Below are 21,547 nucleotides of genomic sequence, written 5' to 3'. Positions count from 1 at the left end.
TTAAACTGGACGCAAGCACTGGACGTAATGACGACAATACTACACTTTGTCACTACAAATGGTATGCGGAGAAAGCTTTGTCCGACTCTGTTACCCAATTACCCAATGCTATGAGATCGCGAGATTCTTGAGTCATCTCTGTGCTTCACCTAATAGCAAGGCTCGGAAAAACGCCCGTAATTTTGAAAACAAATCATAATTTAGGATCCATTTCCATCCATTTACGAGTCGAAAGTGTTCGTTTACGGTCTACTGATGTCATTGGGGCATATTTAATCGTTGACATTGGTATAAAGAAGTCTGTGTTGTAACAGCGGAACAGGGTAACGTTTTCAAAATGGCGGGCGTTTTTCCGCGCCTTGCTTACTAGATAGGTAAGTGTTCTGTGACGGCCTGTTATCGATGGGATGTGCACTCTCCTTATTACGCCGCTGTTTACATTCGTGTTATTTTTACATTCTTTTATTTATGAACCGCCTAGCTAGACCTGGGGCCCGTTTCTTAAAAGCTTGTAACTTGTAATACAAGTGGAAGTCCCTTTCTAGCAAAAGCTGTCAAAAAGTGACATTCGCTTGTATTACATGTTACCAGCTTTAGTGAAACGGGCCCCAGCACCCCTAGCACATGATTGGCGCGACAACGCGACTAGAGTCAGTCCATGAAAAGTCTGCAGCGGATTTGATAGCCCACGCAGTGCACGTGTTATTTTAAACGTCAAACTTCTATTTAATTATGACGCATAAATGACACTTGCACTGCGTGGGCTATCAAATCCGCTGCAGACTTTTCTTGGTCCGACTCTACCCGTCTTTTTGTAACTATGTTTATAAAAGAGGAACGGGTAGTCTATCTCGCCGCGAGATACTGTCGCGCCAATCTTGTACAGTCGACTACAAAGAGATGTACACCTTATTACAAGGCAGTAAGGTGAAAAAGTGGATACATCTCTTTGTAGTCGACCCTACTAGGCCGGCAGAGAATCGTGTTGTAGCTCGAATACAGAGAACAAGAACAGAGATAACGAAGTTTCGACTTTCGATTTTCGCAGTAGACCCTACTAAATACCTAACGGCGTAATGAAAGAAGCCTTACACAACTATCAGGGAAATTTAAACCGTCTGCAGACCTCGACTTTTATGTCATCGCAATCGTTTCGTTTTACTCACAGTGTTACCTACTCGACAACATAGTTGCTAATTAGCTGCATTTCAAAAAATCTAGCACACAATACAACATTAACGTATAGCCATTTATTTTGCGTTAAATAGCAATCAAACAATATTCTTCATACAATATTTGTACAGAATAGTTATTTACGATACAAGTGCGGAAAATATTTTTAAATCGACACGAGTTGCGAATTACCTATTCGCACGTGTCTCGTACAACGTTTTACAGTACATATGGCACTTTAAACTTTCGACATACGCACGGAAAGTGCTATTTCCCGCACTAGTTTGGGAAAGTATCACCATTTGTACTGTAAACATAGTTTTAGCATAGTAAGTCAATTAAAATTGGCTTCTAACATCATTATTCCCTTGTCCGCAGATTCTACGACGAGTGCAAACGGAGGTATAACATCAAGCTATGGAAAACGTTCACAGACTGCTTCAACTGCCTACCCGTCGCTGCTATAGGTATGTATATGAAGTATGTACACATATAATGCATGTTTATACCAGTGGTTCACAACCGGTGCTCTGCCACAGTCTATAAAACGATACAGTCGATACACGAAGCCGTCTAGACTTTGATTTGTAATGTGACAATGACAACCCTACTGTGTTGTGCGATTTCGGCACTTCAAACATCAAAGGCGTCGGTCCGCTGTTACATTTTACACTGTGGCTCTGCTGAACCACAGTGTATTTTTTCAAATATTTTTCTTATTTACACATCTTTTACAATAGTAGATTGTTAACCAAGGGATGAAATTATGCCTTTCACCCGACTTAAACTCTGTACTTTCAGAGCATGAGAAACGAAAAATGTTATTTAAACTACATACATTCGTTTTAACTGAAACAATTCAAACAATACGTGTTAAGTATTATCTTCAGAATATTCTAGCCACTCTGTACTAAATACAAATACACACACACTAATAAACCAAGTGGTGGTCGTTATAGAAAAGGTTGGAAATCGCTGCCAGACACCGCGTATCGATTCGCTGCAAGGTATCGGCAATTAGCAATGTCTCCCTTGGGACTGCGTCGTATCCGTATATCGGACTACACCCTGCATTATGCAATGCGAATATAGTTACGGTCAAAGTGGCCAATCGGCCATATATATCGGTACACACCTTTCTTACCATATTATAAATAAACAAACCCCGTTTTCAATGTTGCGATTCATTGAAAATTAGGGTTGGCAAAACTAGTTTATCAAAACAATTTGTCAGTCAGTAAGAACCAAGAAAACTATACTCATGCTTTTCTTTTGGGTAAGAAAAAGATAGTATGATTCACTCTGTCTTTTTTTGAAATGAGACGGTCCTTTGACAAACTATATCTACCGCGCTTTCTATCACTAACACCTTATAAAACAAAGTCCCCCGCCGCGTGTCTGTGTGTATGTATGTTCGCGATAAACATAAAAACTACTGAATGGATTTTCATGCGGTTTTCACCAATTAATAGAGTGATTCATGAAGAAGCATCGTGTAAATTGGTTAGGTTTTTGTAGCCCGTGCGATGCCGGGGCGGGTAGCTAGTATGCTCCATATTGTGATCGAGGTAATATTATGTGGTCTAACTAAAAGGTATGTCTAATAAGTTTAGCTTGATCGACCAAACTGCCAAAGTTTATGGGAAGTAGGCCGACTTTAATTGTCTGAGTAACTAAATAACATAGGGTACCTAGGTCAAACTATAATATTTTAATAATATTTAAACTTGCTGGTCTATTCCTAAATTACCTAAACGTGCGTCAGTCCGTTCGACGAAGGGTTATTAAATATATGTTGAATGTGCCAATGTTTAATAATTTTGTTGTAAGTACAGTCAGCAGCAATAGTTGCTAAGCGGGCGAGGTATTCAAAATGATCTTGACGCGACTTTATTGTTAAGAGAATAAGAGTGCGTCGAGGTAATTTTGAACACCTCGCCCGCTTAGCAACTTCTGCTGCAGACTGTACTAAAATGTAATTAAAACTATTAGCACTTCGAAGATTCTTACAAATATTTGTTGGTGGATAAATTATTTTTTTTATAAGATTTTACAGACAAAAAAGGTATGTAAAACGTAATTTTACGATTAAGATGTATTGGTCCGATAGGACGGAGATGATTTCATCACAATAATAATATTTTTATAATCGATGTCACGTTGTTCTATTTTACATAATCTTATTTACATACTAGCACCCACGTGTCGTTTAACAAAATAAACGAGAAGTTGTACTCGTAAAAATGTATTGCGTCGAAATTTTATCTCACATGTAAATATCGACAACTTAAATAATAACAACTCAACAATTTGCAAACATAATTAGCAAAGTTTATGGAAATTCAGGAAGACGGCCCGATTCGAACTTTAAGATAAAGTGTCATTCTATGGAACTTGCTATGTAAACAAACCGCCATATTGAAATTATCTGTGAATGATGAATTTAAGTACTAGTGACTTTTGTTTACATAGTTAGCAAGTTCCATAGAATGACACTTTACGTCAAAATATTACGTCTAGATACTCTAGATACGATATGGATTAGATATGTCAATGTCAAAAGTGACGTTTCTTCAAACAAAAACGTCACTTGACACTAACATATTTAATCAATATCGTATCAAGACGTAATATTTGACATATCTTAAAGTTCGGATCGGGCCGAGAGTCGCACGAACCAACAATTTTTAGTAACGATACTTACAATTAGTACCAGGGAATGAAATTGATTTATACTCAGAATCGCGCGTTCTAAAAAAAAGTTCGGAATTAAAGTATCCCAAGATTTTTATTTCCATTCCGTTACCCAGGGATCGGATACCGGTATTTTTTGTATGGGAACGAAAACGGTATTTTTTCGTTCTTTGTTAATTATTTAATTTCTAATTGGGAAATCTAATAATATGAACTTGTTACCTACATATGAGATATCGTTATGATACGAGGGGTGTTCAAAATATTCTCGGTATGAGAATGAAAACAAACAAGTACGAAAAGTTTGATATTTTTATTTTTCAATATACTCCCCCCCTATGTTCATACACTTAAAAGATCGATCAATTATTTTTTTTAATCCTGCATAAAAATATTTTTTATCTTTGGTGTAAAAATGCTCCTCCACTGCCGCCTTCAATGCTTCATCATCGGAAAATTTATTTCCACGCAGATCCTTTTTAAGATTGGGGAACAAAAAGAAGTCGCTGGGGGCTAAGTCCGGACTATACGGTGGGTGAGTAACAGTTTCAAACCCACATTCAACAATAGCTGCCTTGGCAATATGAGCAGTATGGACGGGGGCGTTGTCATGCAGAAGCATAACACCTTTGGTTAACTTTCCTCGCCTCTTTTCTTTGATTGCATCCTTTAATTGACGTAGAATGTTAGCGTAGTACTGTCCTGTGATATTTACACCTTTTTCTTTATAATCGATCAGTAATACTCCTTCACAATCCCAAAATATCGTGGCCATGACCTTGCCAGCTGAAGGGATGACCTTGAACTTCTTGGGATGAGCTGAACCCTTAATGTGCCACTGCATGGACTCTTGTTTACTCTCTGGGTCATAATGATGAACCCAGGTTTCATCTCCAGTAACTATTCTTTGCAGCACCTCATCAGGATTTTCACCGCACAGGTCAATAAAATCGGAACAACAAGCTACACGCATGTCTTTTTGAAGCCGAGTCAGCATTCGCGGAACCCATCTTGCACTTACTTTTGACATATTAAGATGGTCATGGATAATATCATGTACGGTACCAATAGAGAGATTGGTTACTTGTGCTATAGATTTTACCTTCACTCGACCATCTTCCAATATAAGTTTTTCCACTTTATCAATATTTTCTTGTGAAGTAGCTACTACAGGCCGGCCAGGTCTAGGGTCGTCTTCAACACTCTCCCTTCCACGTTTAAACTCGCTTGACCACTTTTGAATGGTAGATAAAGAAGGAGCAGACTCACGGTAAACACAATCCATTTCCTCTTTTATGGTTTTTTGATTTTTACCCTGTTTTGTCAAGAATTTTATCACGCATCGATGTTCTAATTTAGTTAACATTGTCAATTCCCACATGATGTTCATGTTTGTTCAGCAATTGCAGAAAAACAAAAGAACATATCGGTTCGAATTATACTTTTTTTTAATGTCAATGAATAAACCTTAGCGGCCAGTAACGAAAGAAATTTTAGAAGAGGTTGTAAGATATCAATACCGAGAATATTTTGAACGCCCCTCGTATGCCCCAATTACAGTAGTAACATGGAATTTAACATTCTTGGTTATCACACTCATCTTTCCTTGTGCGATTAAACTGCATTCGCTTTTAATATGTCTTCATAAGGACTTGCACTTGCACTAATGCACTTGATTGTTATAAATATTTTATCCTACATGAGTCAACCCCTCGGTCCTGTTAATACCCGATGACTCAGACGGTAAAAAACTTAGGGGGACACATGATTTATGTGGTTTTGACGAAACACATTATTGACCTGAACATTTTTAAGCCTTCGTATGTTACTACAGCCAGGCGTGGCTCACTCCGCGATTTCGTCGCGTCGCTACAAATACCTACAAGTACATGCGGCCCACACCAATTTTGGTGTTTAGCCATAGTAGTTGCCGTGCACCGCTACGGAACGGACGCCTGCTCGCGCTTGCGCCACCTAGCGGTCATATCTGTCGTAATAGACACGTTTTGTTAGAGAGTGAATCTTTCTGTACCTAGCTAGTATAGGGTTGCCATATGTGTGGGGACTCAGACCGGGACATTTAAAGAAAACCGGCCAAGTGCGAGTCGGACTCGCATTCTAAGGGTTCCGTACATTACACAATTTTTAACAATGTATTTTTTCACGTGAAACGTAAGTGAAATGTCTATAAAAAACCCGTAGGGGTACCATCAAAAACTAAGTAATTAAGTCCGACTCACGCTTGACTGCACATTTCTAATAGGTTTTCCTGTCATCAATAGGTAAAGAACTATTTGGTGTTTTTTTTTTTTTTCAAAATTTTAGCACAGTAGTTTCGGAGATAATTTTTCCATGTGTTCAAATGACTATTCATTGACCAGTCAAGCTATCATATAGATTCACAGGGTCAACCAGCAAAAAACGCGAGCGCAGCGAGCGCGAAATTTTTTGTGACAAAATTGTGAAAGCGTGTTAAAAAGGCCGGGCCGGGCCTAAAAATCCGAAGTTTCCCAGTGAGGCGAGCTTTCATGCAAGGTCGAAGCCGTGCTCAGCTAGAGCATAGACGCCAACCAATGTCCATTGTATTAAAAAGCGAGACCGCAGGCCGAGCTTGGCGCAGCGAGGTCAAAGGCTAAGCTGAAGAAGAGGAGATTTGGAACTTTTGGAAGACAAACCAAAAATTTAGGTAAAAAGTGAGGCTGAAGCTCGAGCTCAGAAATCTTCACATTACTTAATAAGCCCGAAGCGTACTTATAACAGTTATAACCAGCGCGGTGAGCTATCATGCGAGGCAAATGCCAAGCTTCTGAAACAAATGTTTATATTTGTTAAAAATTAAGTGACGTCGAAGGTCGAGCTGTAAGAAAGCAGCACTCTAACACGAACCAATCGTCAAATGTTACTCAACAATAATATGTGTCATATGTACAAGAGTTACTCGGAGGGCCGAAGTTCCATTGATTGATGAGATTTTAGGCCCTAGGGAGCCTGAAATTCGAGCTCTACATTACAGACTTTAAAAGCTATAAAATAACATAATTTACATAATCATCTAATGATTGTGTGTCTGAGAAACTGAAATTGGACATTAGCTAAAAGTAGATACCATAAAACATTTTTTATTTTATTTTGACCATATGAAACGTAGAAATGTAGGTACCTATATTATTATTAACCAAGTCCAGCCCCCTACTAAATAACTATGATTTGTAAACCGGGACAATTTCCTTATCGGCCGGGACGCCGGGACACCGTGCTTCAAACCGGGACATGTCCCGGCGAACCGGGACGTATGGCAACCCTAAGCTAGTACTATTGTTTATTCTGTGCTACAGCGTGGTAAGGTCTTCTAATGCGCACCTCTGTACAGGGAAGAATTAAAAGGACGGTTTAACTTGTACCATCTTAATATGGTTGAAATAAATCCACATTAAAAACGATAATAGAAGCGAAATTGTCTAAAAGCGATCAGATCAAATATCGGTAAGCGTCTCGTTACAGTAGTTAAGTAAAATTTGAGTCAAAGAGAAATTGTCGCACGTTTTTTAGAAACTATTACGTGAACATATCTGGATTTCTTGATCCTGGTCTGCACACAACTGAACCCAAACCGGCTATCGCGGCAACATCTAGACGTAGAATATTTTCACATCCGCAAGACCTAGATAGTCTAAACATGGCCTGGGGAAAGTCTAGGGCCCTTACGCTAGTTGCTGCGCTTGAAACATTTTTAAACGCTAGAACACTTGCAAGTTGCAACAAAGTTGAAGACTTCTACTGGCTTGGTATTCTGTACGTCTTTGCGAAATGTTTTAGAAATTCAATAGATTTGTTTAACTAAATTACGTTATAGTAGAAATGGAATCAGGTGCAATAGAAAGGATTAATTAAGAAAGTTTAGCATCTTAAATCTAATCTGTCTACCCTTTGGTATACATGTGTACAACTACTAACTGATATATTGAGATGAAGGCCTCAAAAGAAATAGGTACTTGGTTTATTTATTAACGGGTTATTACGTTTTTCAATTTTCATATCAATAAACCGTGTAGGTAGACTGAGGTATCTACTGATGAACAAATACTACAAGAATGTTATATGTAAACAAGAATTACTAAGAAAAGACTACTTGAAATATCAATACAATACAAATACTCTTTATGCCTAAATAAAAAAAATGAAATGAATGTATTCTGAACACTATTGCAAATAGACGCGAAAAAATTTTTGGACACTTAATACGACACGACTACTTCTTTAAAACTATCCTGGAGGGGCGGATAGGACGCAAGCGGGGTAGAGGAAAACCCAAACGCAGCTTTTTAGACCAAGTGAAAGAAAAAGTAGGGGTCGTGTCGTATCAAAAAGTCAAAGAGCTGGCGCAAGATAGGGAATGCTAAAAGATACTCCACCGACAAGATAATAACTCTTAAGTTAATGATGATGATGATGAACTTTTAAATGAGCAATGTATTGTTTGTTCCCCGCTCACTGGCCCGGTGTAAATCTGATCGCGCCGATGGCAAACATTTTTGTCGGCAGTACCTCATTAGGGCATTGCCCAGTGGCTCGTTTCATTAGCCACCCGATCATCCGAAATGGGCCGGAGTACTAATCTACTAAGCTGACCATTTACTCCGATTAGTTACCGAAATAATACCTAGGCTCCATTAATCTAAGGATAATCTTGACAGGGGACTAATTAATTTTGCTCAGTTACATAAGAAATGCCCACCGTATGTGGCCTTGTGACACGTAACATATCTCTTGTTGATGCAAAGATTGCAAAGATAGGGTTTGCACGACGGATCCGAAATGTATGGGAAGACCCGCGGATCCGGATCCAGATCCGGATAATTTTATACATTCCGGATCCGAATTGCAAACCCTATGCAATGACAAAAAGGCGAAAAGGTCGAGCAGCCAATTCTCTCACATAGATGTAAAATGTTAATAAGTAATAACTTTATGCAAATATTCGTCTGGATTTTCTATCATGTATATCTATGTATGTGTGTGTGCTATCCAAACACTTTTTAAGGCTACTTTGTTATAGACTTTTTTTAGTAGGTAAATTTTCCAATAAGCTAAGTAGACTTTATTGTGCAATTTTATACTCCGTTTTTTTTTGAATTAGAAAAAAGATAAACAATCTTGATGTGTCTTTTTATTGAAAAACAATTGAAAAATAACTCACAGCAAATATCTTATACCTTTAAACGAGCAATTCTTGTATATTTATTTATTTAATTTATATATTTATTTATATATATATATATATTGAGGATCTCGGAAACGGCTCTAACGATGTCAATGAAATTTGTTATATGGGGGTTTTCGGGGGCGAAAAGTCGATATAGCTAGGTCTTATCTCTGGGAAAACGGGCATTTTTGAGTTTTTATATGTTTTCCGAGCAAAGCTCGGTTTCCCAGATATTTTAATAATAATATGGCATAATGTATGTTCATTTACATTATTTTGCTAAAAAATCGAGGTACCAGTACCATAGACCAAATTTAGTAAAAAATCTATTCCGTTCTAATCACACGGGAAGTTACCGATGAATTGGTCGAAGAATGAAAAATCGAAATTACCTTTTAGAGGGTTCGTATTCGTATAAATTAACTTATCGATGAAACCTTTCGAACCAATCTCGATGAAGAATTTCATTTCAAATTTAATATCACGACTCCGTCCTAAAACGGGTCATTTCTTATAAAGGGGCCCACTGATTAACAATCCGCCGGACGGTATCGGCCTGTCAGAACAAAAAGTTGACAGTTTCGAACAACTGACAGGCCGATACCGTCCGGCGGACTGTTAATCAGTGGGCCCCTTAATACTCCCGTTCAGTTTGTTGACATTTTTATTAAAGATTTCTATAAGATGTTATAAATATATCGTGTACTTGATACTCTTGTTTCAAGTTCACGCTTAACCGCAATGCGAAGGTTGGAACAGGTGTTACTATATTTAAATTAAAACGTCTACAGGCAGACGGTGTACGAAACTGTATTTATAACAGATTTATTTAGCTTAAGATCTTATCTTAAAGACTATGTTTTACGTCTAATCTTATTATAACTCACATGAAATATAAACAATCTGACAAGCAACAAATGCAAATATATAATTTTACTAAGAGAATATGTTGGCTTATAAAAGCTAGACATAAAGGCATAAGGCATTGTCTAATGTCTATCTTTCATCTTTAGACAAAGCTAAAGATTGTTGTTCGTAGAAAATTAGAAATGGTCGACCTTTTAGAAGATCTCTAAGATCATGAGGAGCCCATACATTATTATACTGGATCAACCAAATCTTGTCAGTAGTAAAAGGCGGCAAATTTGAAAAATCGCGGGTTAGCAGCACTGCGTTCGAATAATTCCAAAATCGCGTGTCATCTGTGTGTTATCTGTGGAATGTGGATCGTGAATGACAGCCATCATCTTATTGTTTACATTCTGAATCGTTTCTATTTCAAGAGAAATTTCTGCTGTCACCATTAAATGCCAAGATTATGCATGACCTCAATCAAAGCTAAGGTGCCTACAATGTACAATCATGCTCGTTGACGGTAAACATTGCTAAAATTTGAGGTTATGATAATTCACTCAAACTGACGTATGAAGGGCGGAAAAATAAACACGTTTTGGTTCGATATACATTGCTGCTTTTCTTAGCGCAATTCTGCTCTTTGAGTGTTACATGGTGTTACCCTACTTTAATTTGCAGTACATTGCTACTGACAAGATTTGCTTGACGCACTATATAGATACATAATGTATGCGATTTCATCCCCAATGACGAAGGCCGGTAAAAGCATTTGTATTAGATCTTTTTGATATTATATATATTATAGAGAAAAAATAAAACAATGGTTCCTAACTAACCATGTATAGTCATTAGGGGCCCATTGATTAACAGTCCGCCGGACGATATCGATCTGTCAGTTAGATCAAAAAAGTTGACAGCTCCGAACAACTGACAGGCCGATATCGGCCGGCGGACTGGTAATCAGCGGGCCCCTTAATAGTCAGACATGTGACATAGGTACTGTTCAATCAGAATAAAAAATCAAATAAAGAAATAAATTGGTTAAAGGAGAACCTTCAATTGAACAAAAAGTATTCTGTAAACCCCAGCAACAAAGTCAATTTACTTCTAATTAAAAATACTTACGTAGAAATGACTCACTTGAAAACACATGCCAACTTTCAACTGAACACTGAACTATGATGTAAGTAGTTGAGTTTGTGCAGTAAACTAAACCCAAGTGTCACACGTGTCTGACGCCAGCAAAGTTAAATCTCACTTAAATTCTTACGCAATGAAATTCCCAAAAGACCGTTCATTCCAAGCTTTAAGTTAACTAAGCCAGTACATCACGTGAAGCGTTCTACACAAATTAAAGTGGATACGTCGACCGCGGTGTCCTTTGGGGGTCGGACGAGAAGTAAGCATAGTAATTGTGCTTTTATGCTGGTTAGTTAGGTTAGCATTTGAGTTTTGCTAGGTATGGGTTTTAAGGAATACTTGCCTAGTTGTTACATATTTTTGAGCATATTGCACCTCTTTGTTATTTAGGGAATATTCCCAATGTTAAAACATAAATCGCCTGCAATAAAATTTGATAGATTAGGGCCAATTGAATAGATGGCTTATTAGGATTTTGTCTTTCTCTGGCAGAAGCCATAGGTAGCCATCCAATTTGAGAAACTGATAAAAATGTAGAGTGAGAAGAAAAAGTTGTTAAAATTTGCATACGCTCTAGCTCTCTTTGAGAATGCTGTGGGACTAGGACTAGGTACTATCTAGATAGAAATTTATAAATCATTGATTTGAACATAACATATTTTAATTGATAATATCTGGGAGAACGAGCTTTGCTCGGAAAACAAATAAAATCTCAAAAATTAGCGTTTTTTCAGCGATAAGACCTAGCTAGATCGATTTGTCGCTCCCGAAAACCCCCATATACCAAATTACATCGAAATCGTTAGAGCCGTTTCTGAGGGCCCCGAAATATATATACATATAAATAAATAAATAAATATACAATAATTGCTCGTTTTAAGGTATTGATTGATAATTAAAGAATTAACTGTACCTGTCCACACAAGAATCTACATAGTCTCATGACATGTCGGAACAATTTGTCGATACCAGCGTCCAAAATTTTTGACAGCGACACATTAACTGATCGTTGGCAGACCTTATCTCTTTGCAATAAGGATTAAATACAAATATTCGAAAAACCATCATACGCTGGAACAACTACGAGTCTGCATATGCTTCAATGAGCTTGAGTGCTAGTACCGGAAGCGAATACTAGTTTCCTAAGCCGGGCTTAACCTCTCGCCTGTTATTTAATCGCGACGCTCAAAATATTCGCGTTCGTTCAGTGAAAGCGAATGAATCCGCATATTCTTACATAACCCGAACGGACTTAAGTCACGATTGTGCGCGCGTGCATTTCCATCTCACTCTTTACTGTTACACCCAATATAAATACACATAAAAGCTATTTTAGAGTATCACTGGGGTATTATACCAGTCTGCTACCAAGCCCGTGTGAGACGATTGCTCAGACAAATTAGTGTAAGCCCTTGGTCTCCGGTTGTCGCCGTACATGTGTATGGGAAGGCAGCGACATTTATCTTATACCTTTAAACGAGCAATATACAACTTAACGCTCAGACAGCAGAAGCGTCAACTATAGAACAGGACCTGACTGCGACCCTGAGTTATGTAACAACCAAACACATCTAAACTGTCATCAATTCAATTCTTTCTTTTTAAATATCACATATACGCAACTGGAGGAATTTACATGAGCTGGTACCACTAGCTTAGAGACCCATTTCTCCAAGGGTATCGGACTAATATTATTAGTGTTATCTTGGAAACACGTGACTTGGACCCACTTCTACTAATGGGTTGGGAGTCTAGCGAACTCAGTTTTCCGAAAAGCATTTTTTTTGTCTTTTGATTTTGGCTCAAACAAAAAGATGGAGATAACGAACTTCGATTTTTGAGCTCATTCTTAAAATCACCCCTACACTAGTCTATGGGATGATGCTCAATCAGCTTGATGATGTGATGATGACCCTAATGGGAACTTAATACGAGCGTTATTTGAGTGTTTCAACCATAGCGTGATGTTGCTTGGCTGCGGACATGCGAACGCGCGTTAACTTAAAGTTTAATTAACTTTTCACCTCAGGCGAACATATGCTAATGCTACATATATGCCGGAGTAATTTGTTCAGTTCACGCTTTATTTGTTTTGTTATGGTTATGACGGCTCTTGAAGTCACGTAGGGTTTCAAGAATTTCATTAGTGAGGAATTATATAACATAATGACGGTCTACTGGATTAACGCCGATTATGACTTTCCTGCTTTTTCTTTTTTTTTTTGACAAGCGTCCTAAGTTCCTTTTATATATTGGACCTCACATTTTACTGCTTTTAGGCGCATGACCTCTTTATATGATTCTTTAAATAAACTAATATAATTGTGCTGAATTTCAGCTCTTTTGTTCGTAATATAAATACATTATTCCAAAGCGCATTTGTATATTTTGTATAATAATATACCATCTAATTTATATGATAAATGTGATTCTGATATCCAAAATGATAAAGAAATAGTATGTTCCGCACATTCTGAATAAGTAAAAATACATCCAAACCCATTATTTTCCTTAATTTATGTATTATCTGTATTGAGTAGGTTTTGGACGAACTAATATCGATGACATGACATACCTATTTTATAACTCTGTATAAATAAGTTTGGGAACGAATATTTTTTTAATTAAATGTTGCATTGGAGGCGCAAGCACGTACTGCTTGACCTCAGAGTTGGTCAAAGACGCCTAGTCTTTCAAAGATTGCGAGAAATTGCTACACATACCGCCGCCGCCGTGACAGGATAACCTAGTGATCCCGGGCGTTAGCTGCGTACGCTAAAGACGCCGGGTTCGAATCCGTCCTCTGCTACTTGAGGGCTTTGTCACTTTTTTCTTTATGACATCTATTTCAGTTTATAACTCTGTAACAAATTAAATAATGTGCGAAGTTTCGGTAAGTACATCAGCTCCAGCTGCCTTTGTCCCAAAGGACACTGACCTGAAACTGTATTCGATACAAGTTTTTGGCAGTGAGTTGGTCCCAAACAAATGATACATTCTCTTTACGAAGATATTGACAAGTTCGTGTTTGGCTTCCAGCAAATTACGAGAGTATTATCTTAAAGGTTATTGACATTTATTGATGGGTGTGTTAAAACAAATGATAGGTACTTCGTTTTGTCATTTATCGTCTTTTTCAGTACTTACTGCAAATAAATATAGTGAAAATACACTGAAAATATATCAGTTGTCTAATTTATTTCGCTCGTCGCGACAGACGCTAGTACTCCATATGTAAAATCGCACATTTGACAGGATCAGTAAGACATGCTAATGTGACGCTTCATCTGCTGTTGGTTTTTAAGATAAAAAACTACTTGCTATCTTTTGCCGTTTCATACATGTTCTTACTGCTAATAAAAAATTGACATAACATAAATCAAAGACCGTATGACCAATTACGAGTATGTTTACGATATCTCTGTACAGAAATCAGGCCGATTATCGGTCTGGCTCGGATCACCAACCCCTATGCATATGCATATGTTTTCTCCTCATTTGCAACACACGCCCGTGCATTAAGTATGCACGTGCGATACCGCATTGGGGTTTATTGTTACGCTTATTGTGACAAGCGGAGCGGTTTTGAAGTCGCTCGTGATGCCTGCGCGGATGTTAGCTTGCATAATCAATTTGTTTTCTGCCTGCCTTTATAGCTCTAATATGCAATATCGATAGAGAGGAGTGTAACGAATATAATGAATATGTGAGGAATGTAATGTATATATTAGCTTCCTCAGCAATGTGCATTACACATTTTAATTTTGAAGAGCACATGCGAACGAGACTGACTAAATTTTGATACCAAGCGGCAACTGTTCATAATTGTAAACTACCCTCATTTGTTAAGTAATATGGGACTGGTTTCATTTGTAAATTGATATGGGGACTGGGCTTTATGACAGATAGTAAAATATTAGATACTATAGTTGAAAAATTTCAAGCTGATCGTTTAGGACTATGAGCTCTCATAGTCCTAACCAGGGATGTTGCGAACATCCGCATCCGCAACCGCGGAACATCCGCATTATTTTCAACATCCGCATCCGCATAAAATCGATGCGGAACTTATGCGGATGCGGATGTCGAACAAGTCGGTACAGGAACGTCTTAGCGGCGGCGTAAGTGCTAGGTAATTTCGTCATTACCTATAACGAAATCGTCTAGATCCAGAAAAGTCGGCGAAGTTACTGTTTATTAAATATAACGCACCTATATTCTTGCTCAAATGCTAAACGTTTCGGTTTTTTTAATAAAAAATTACTAAAAATGTAATATTTGACGTTTTCTAAGTACCTAATCTTGACATCCGCATCCGCATCCGCGGATGTGAGCCTTTAAATATCCGCATCCGCATCCGCGGATGTCAAAAAATCTGCATCCGCAACATCCCTGGTCCTAACCTAAACTATATACCTGCCTAAGTATATATTTAAATGAATGCTGCCATCATTTCCAAAAATACCGCTTCTGCAGACAATCTTACCGATAATCTCGCTTCTGAAGATAATTCAATACATTCTCACCTTAACCGTTTCCATAGCAACCATACGTATGCAAGCACTGCAGTACCACCTTAGCCGTTTAGCCGTGTTACTCGCGGTCGGCGACCCCCTTTCCCGGCACTGCCATCTGAAATAACACGCGAAATGAAATCGTTTCATGTCAAGAACACGCATAATTAGTGTCTTGTTACGTGTTAACAGTTGAATAAACATGCCACTGGTAAATTAGCAGTCACTCAGTACCTCTACATTACAATATAATTATTCTGACTATGACATTTTGTCGGTTGACTGTTTTAATCAGTAACAAGTAGGTACATACAGAAGACGTAGCTACTCTGCTTAAGCCTTATAGTCTTAACTAAAGTCATGTGGAAGTCATTTTGAGCAGTGCGAACTAAATAAGCTCTTAGCTTAAAGATACGAGTAGTAGTAGTAGTAATCACTTTATTGTACACAACACAGATTTACATAAAATTTACAGAGATAAAGGTACAAAAGCGAACTTATCCCTATAAGGGATCTCTTTCAGCTAATTTTCGAGTAGATGAAGGGAGAATTCAAATTAGATAGACAAACTTACGGAATACACAATAACATTTTAGAAGTAAACGAACCAAAATGTCCAAAAGTAAATAAAATACATAAATAACATTATAAAATAACATAAATGAATACATAAAGGTATAGTGATACTTTGATAAGAGTTTTATTAAAGAGTCAGTACTATGAATAAAGCTCGCATATAGGTTTCACTTTATATTGAAATAAGAGGTACAAAAGTGAAACATTGTTAGTGATTCAGGTAACTAAATTTATACAGAGATATCGGCTTTCATCAAACGAGTCCAGTGAACTTCTGAAATAAACGAACATAACTTCGTCCAAATTAACGAATTATTGCCGTATTTTTCTTATACTCTCTCATTCATACATAATTGATGACCTGAATTTCGCTCTTTTTTGTCAGTATTTTTCTTGTATAGCCCCATTCAAAGTTCTTTGAAATATAAATGAAATTACAGAGAAGTCTGTCTTTCATTCCTTGATTAATGGCCGCCTTAACCATACTGGATTACATCCTTATAATATTATAAAAGGCTTTTAATATTATTACGCGGTATTTCCGGACCAATACGACCTTCAACCCTTCAAGGCCGGTGACGAACTTAAAACACCGCCGGTGTTGTAGTGTCCATGGACGACGGTTATCGCTTACCTTCAGGCGATTCCTCTGCTCGTTTGCATCCTGTATCATAAAGAAAATTATTAAATAAAATCTCTGTATGATGACACACAATGAAGGAAGTCTTACTGCGACAGTTGAGTATCGGAAATTCTGTCAGGTTAGTTATGTTGTTATGATAATACTACATACATATAATATATTTATATTCTTTTCTCAAGACCTACTTGGCTAAAGCTATCTGGTTCCACGGGTATAGATACTACAATTGAAACATTACTTATTAATCGTACATGAGAATGATTTATATTGTCTTTTAAATCGTGACAAGAGAAAGTTATAATAACTAAGATACAAAGATAATAAGTCTTAATAAGAGATAAACGTCCATCTCTAAATAAATGTTTTAAATTCCCGTACGGAAACTGAAGTGTTCTTGTAACAGAATCTCAAAAGTGCTACTTAAGTCATTGCCCGATATGTCCGACGAAAATAATCTACCAATCGCTTTCCATTTCGATAAACGAACGATACATATCGGTCGTTATTGGATATCGTAATCTTACGAAATCGTTCAGGTAAAGAATAATCCTAATGAAAATGGACTAGTAGAGAGATTTAACCATTCTGTTTCTTTCACGTCTACTGGTGTCAATTTCGATATTAGTTTGGAAAAAACTTCAAGAAACCGATCATACATTTAGGTATGTATCTATATCAAGATTCTTTCTGCAACTCGCGACTTTGTCAGCCGTATGTGACTTAAGTTCCCAATAAAATATATTGTACGGAAATTATTTTCTATTAAGTGTTTAAGGCTTTTACCGTCGGTTAGCCGTCTCGTCCTATGTACGAACAATCCATTACACCGGTCCAACCCTGTTATGTATGTTTTCGGTTATGAAGGATGTGTCACATGTGGTTGACGTGTTCATTTGCTACCAACTCCCGTAGCCTGTTTATGACACGAGACATTGTTTATAGCAAAGTTTGATATTTCTGCACGCACGTATTGTCGTAATTGTGTCACAATCTGAATTAATCTTCAACTATAGCAATTCTAGCGCTCACATATTCAACTCTAGCAATTCTAGCACTTCCAAGCCATGCTGTTGAACCAAATCTCATTATTATTGTAGAAAAATCATTTTTGTTCAAATTAGGAGATGTACCTAAATGAGCAGCTGTAGGCTGTAGTTGATACTCGCCTTACAATAATGATGAAAACCAAAAATTAATAGTAAAACTCGCTTAAAATGATTCTCAACGCGTATCAACCGTGAAAAAATGTATGAAAACAAGTTAGGTTACACTAGTCACAGTGTAAAAAAACATATGACGCGGTTTATCGTATTCAACTGGTTCTACTATAATTATATGCTAAATAAGCCATTGTAATTCAGCGGTCTCGGATCAATAGACTGTAGGCTGAGAGCCTGACTCGACTCCAACAAGTAAATTATCAACAGCCTCTCTGCATAATATCTCAAAGTTGAAGGGTCTAAATTGCCTGGGTCGATGTCTCGTCCCGACATAATCAGGTCCTCATCTCGGGTTTACAACTTTTATATCATTCCAAAATTATGTGATGGCCTGTAATTTTTAATTTATTGTTATAGCGATGTAATAAAATGACGATGAGACGCTTGTAATTAGTAATTGATGCTTCTATCTATATATATACAGTGTATGTTACTGTACCTATACCTATATAATAACGCATTAAAACACACGTGTGATCCTATTATGAAACTAGCTTCGCTCGTTTCACATAACATTAGGCATAACAGAAGGACAAAGTCATAAAACTTGCCCTTTTAAGTACTATATCGTAAGGCCAGTATACCAGGGCGCTTAGCCAACATGACAATCGTACCTCGACAAACGCCGAAAAGAAGAAAATGTATCGGGATGACATGACAGTTGCTTCGAAAAGTCACGTGACTATACCAAACATCATTCAAGTTTCGATTGGAGTTGTCTATCAACGATTATCATCTTGGCTAGGCCCCCTGCGGGCGCAGCATGTTTCTATTTTATCGCTTGTCACTATGCCCGTCACTTTCGCACTTACATACTTGTTGGAACGTGACAGGCATGGTGACAAGCGATAAAAATGCGACCGTGCTACCGCCGCTGGACACTCTTAATGTTATTTACAGTTTGTGGTTAAGATTTTTGTGATTTTGTAAATTTAAGCTAGTTATACATTTTTGTTTCGTACTTTACATAAACTTGTATGTTTGTTAGCTTAGAAAAAACAACGAAACACCAGTCTAGTCAGCTCTTAGAAAACGTTAAGCCTTTATAAGACATGATTTTTAACCTTGTTTCAAAGTGATGGGGTTCTATTTTGCATAAGTAATTTCTGACACCCTTGTACCTTTAAAGGGTTACCTAGATCATAGATGGCTATGCGGTGCTATGTCTATGATCTGAGACTTCTCTTAATGGAACCATCTTAACGATAAGATTTATAAGCCACGCTACTTACAATTGTCTATTATTACTACTTGTGCCAACAGGCTAACACATACCTTCCTAATGTAATGCAATACTTTTACCCCGCCATTTTATGTGGGTGTAAAAGCTTTAGGTTCACATGGGCGTGTTTACAACCTCGGTTCAAGGGCAACTGTCATGGCCGATTTAACTCCATTACCACTTTCCACTTCAGGAATCAACTATATGCGAAAGAGCTAAAATACCATAATCTTTAAAATGCCAACGTTTGCCTTATGTCACATTAGATTGGGAAAAATGTTACCCTATTAATTAAATTTATGAATTGTTCGAAATCTCTTTAAAAAGTATAGTGTCTTGTAGAATTGTTTGTATAGCAAAACACAAGATGAAGTGTGATCTCATTTTATCATTAGAAGTTGCCTTTACAAGAAAGACAAGTGCTCGACTGGTTTTGGTAGTTTTAACAACAAGGTGCTAATTTCTAGAAACGTACCTAGCAGGTGTAAGTATGTACCTATATATTATATTCGTTAAATCGATTCCCTCCTTTATTAATATCCACACAACTACGTTGATAGGTCGAATTTCTGCTACACTTAGGGTCGGTTGCACCAAACTGGTTGTCATCGTTAAAGAGTTTGCAAAAATTGTATGGGAAGTTTAATAGCACAGACAAGACATCCTCTAGACTGAGCGTAGTAACGTTACCCCCTCTGCCACTTATACGGTAGTTTTACTCCATCTTCGAGTCAATCCCGTGCCGTGATTGGTCCGTGTCTTTGAACGGACCAATCACGGCACGGGATTCGCTCACCTCGTCCCCCCGCACCCCCGTATTTTTGGCAGCATCGGTTTCATGAAATAATTGCTCTAAACTCAGTCTAGAGGATTCCTAGTCTATGTTTAATAGTAATCCGCCGCAGCGGCGCGCGTGACGTTGATCAGTCTGTCTTACTTTTCAACTTTAAATTGCCATTAAAAATGATTACATACTAAAAACAATACACTCCTTTTTTGGGGCAGTCGTGTAATAATACCTATATTTAAATTCTACCTACATTAAAATTGCGATGAAAAACTTAATTTATATACAGGCAACTACCAACCATCTATCTACATTTACATACATTGGAAAACTCGCATTCCCGCTTGTAAAATTTGTGTAAATGACTCCCCCCGTGATAAATTCATTTTAGAATAATTACGTTATAAATGAACGTCCCCTGACCACAATATCCCAGTCAGTTAATATGACCGCAACGAAGCCAAATTAGGTCAATTGCAATATAGCGTATCTTTATCACGCCATATTCTGTTACCCTTTATTGTATAACTGGACATGGACAACGTTCACCGCACCTGCTCGTAAACGTTACGTCTATGGCCGTGATAGGTTGCCCTATTGTTGCCTTTTCTGACGCATTCAGGGAAAAGTGACATAACAGAAATGTAGCTACTGTAGCTAGCACCTTTTACTTTTGTGGTGCGTTTCTTATCAAACGAAAATGTGAAAATATAGATTTAAGATTTGAATGAAAGATCCTTGTATTAGCAGCGTCTTTTTGTTTTCACGTCTATTTTTTTATTCGGTAGACTAAAATGACATTTCATAGTATGAAGATCATGTGTAATTTCATACTATGAACTGTCATTTTAGTCTACCGAATAAAAAAATAGACTTTGGCTTTAGTGGTCCATTTTCTTTGCTCATGATTGTGTTTATATTTTTGTATGTACCGAAAAGAAGTCAAGTCATCCATTGAAATCACAACTGCGTTACCGTAATACACAAAGATTTATGCGATAAAAGTAGATTGGCTCAGACGAAATGTCGCGAATGAAAGGGAAATATAACCACGATTCGGACATAAAGCTGCCCTTACAAATTGCGGTCGTGCGAAAAACGTGCAGCATTCAAACGGCGTCGCCAAAGTCCACAGAATTAATGCCTCCAAGGAAAGTTATGAGGATCGCCTATAGAGACCGTGCGCGTTGGAGGGTCTGCCATCTTGTGGCCTGAATCCGAAACAAACATTTAGGTACATTGCTAAAGTCAGTGCTACCAATGCTACCATCCATACCGCATAGTAGGTTCTGCCATCTTGTGGGTTGCATCGGAAGTATAAACTTTACATTACGCCTCGCGCCAAAAATCTGACGGCTCCTGTGCTGTCCCCTATTTCATGCACGCTCTTAAACGCGTATAGCGTATCTCTAAAACGGTTCAAGGCCTGCGAAGGTTAGCGGCTGCTTCTATTTCGAGATAGCACGTGCGCTTGCGGGCGCTCGCAACATAGCGGCTGTCAAAGACGGATTAAAGGATTA

General features: G+C 37.7%; 1 protein-coding gene across 2 annotated transcripts in view; it reads left to right on the top strand.

Annotated features, from left to right (window-relative positions):
- LOC134656917 (serine/threonine-protein phosphatase alpha-2 isoform) overlaps positions 1-21,547 on the top strand; it is a 57,263-nt gene that overhangs the window by 11,169 nt on the left and 24,547 nt on the right. For both annotated transcript variants that reach the window (XM_063512469.1, XM_063512470.1), the window contains exon 4: positions 1,552-1,640. In XM_063512469.1, coding sequence (XP_063368539.1) covers positions 1,552-1,640 — 89 coding nt within the window. The remainder of the gene's footprint in view (positions 1-1,551; positions 1,641-21,547) is intronic.

Source organism: Cydia amplana, chromosome 19, assembly GCF_948474715.1.
Source record: "Cydia amplana chromosome 19, ilCydAmpl1.1, whole genome shotgun sequence".
Lineage (NCBI taxonomy): Eukaryota > Metazoa > Arthropoda > Insecta > Lepidoptera > Tortricidae > Cydia > Cydia amplana.
The sequence above is the reverse complement of the archived record's forward strand: the minus strand, read 5'-3'. Positions and strand labels throughout refer to the sequence as shown.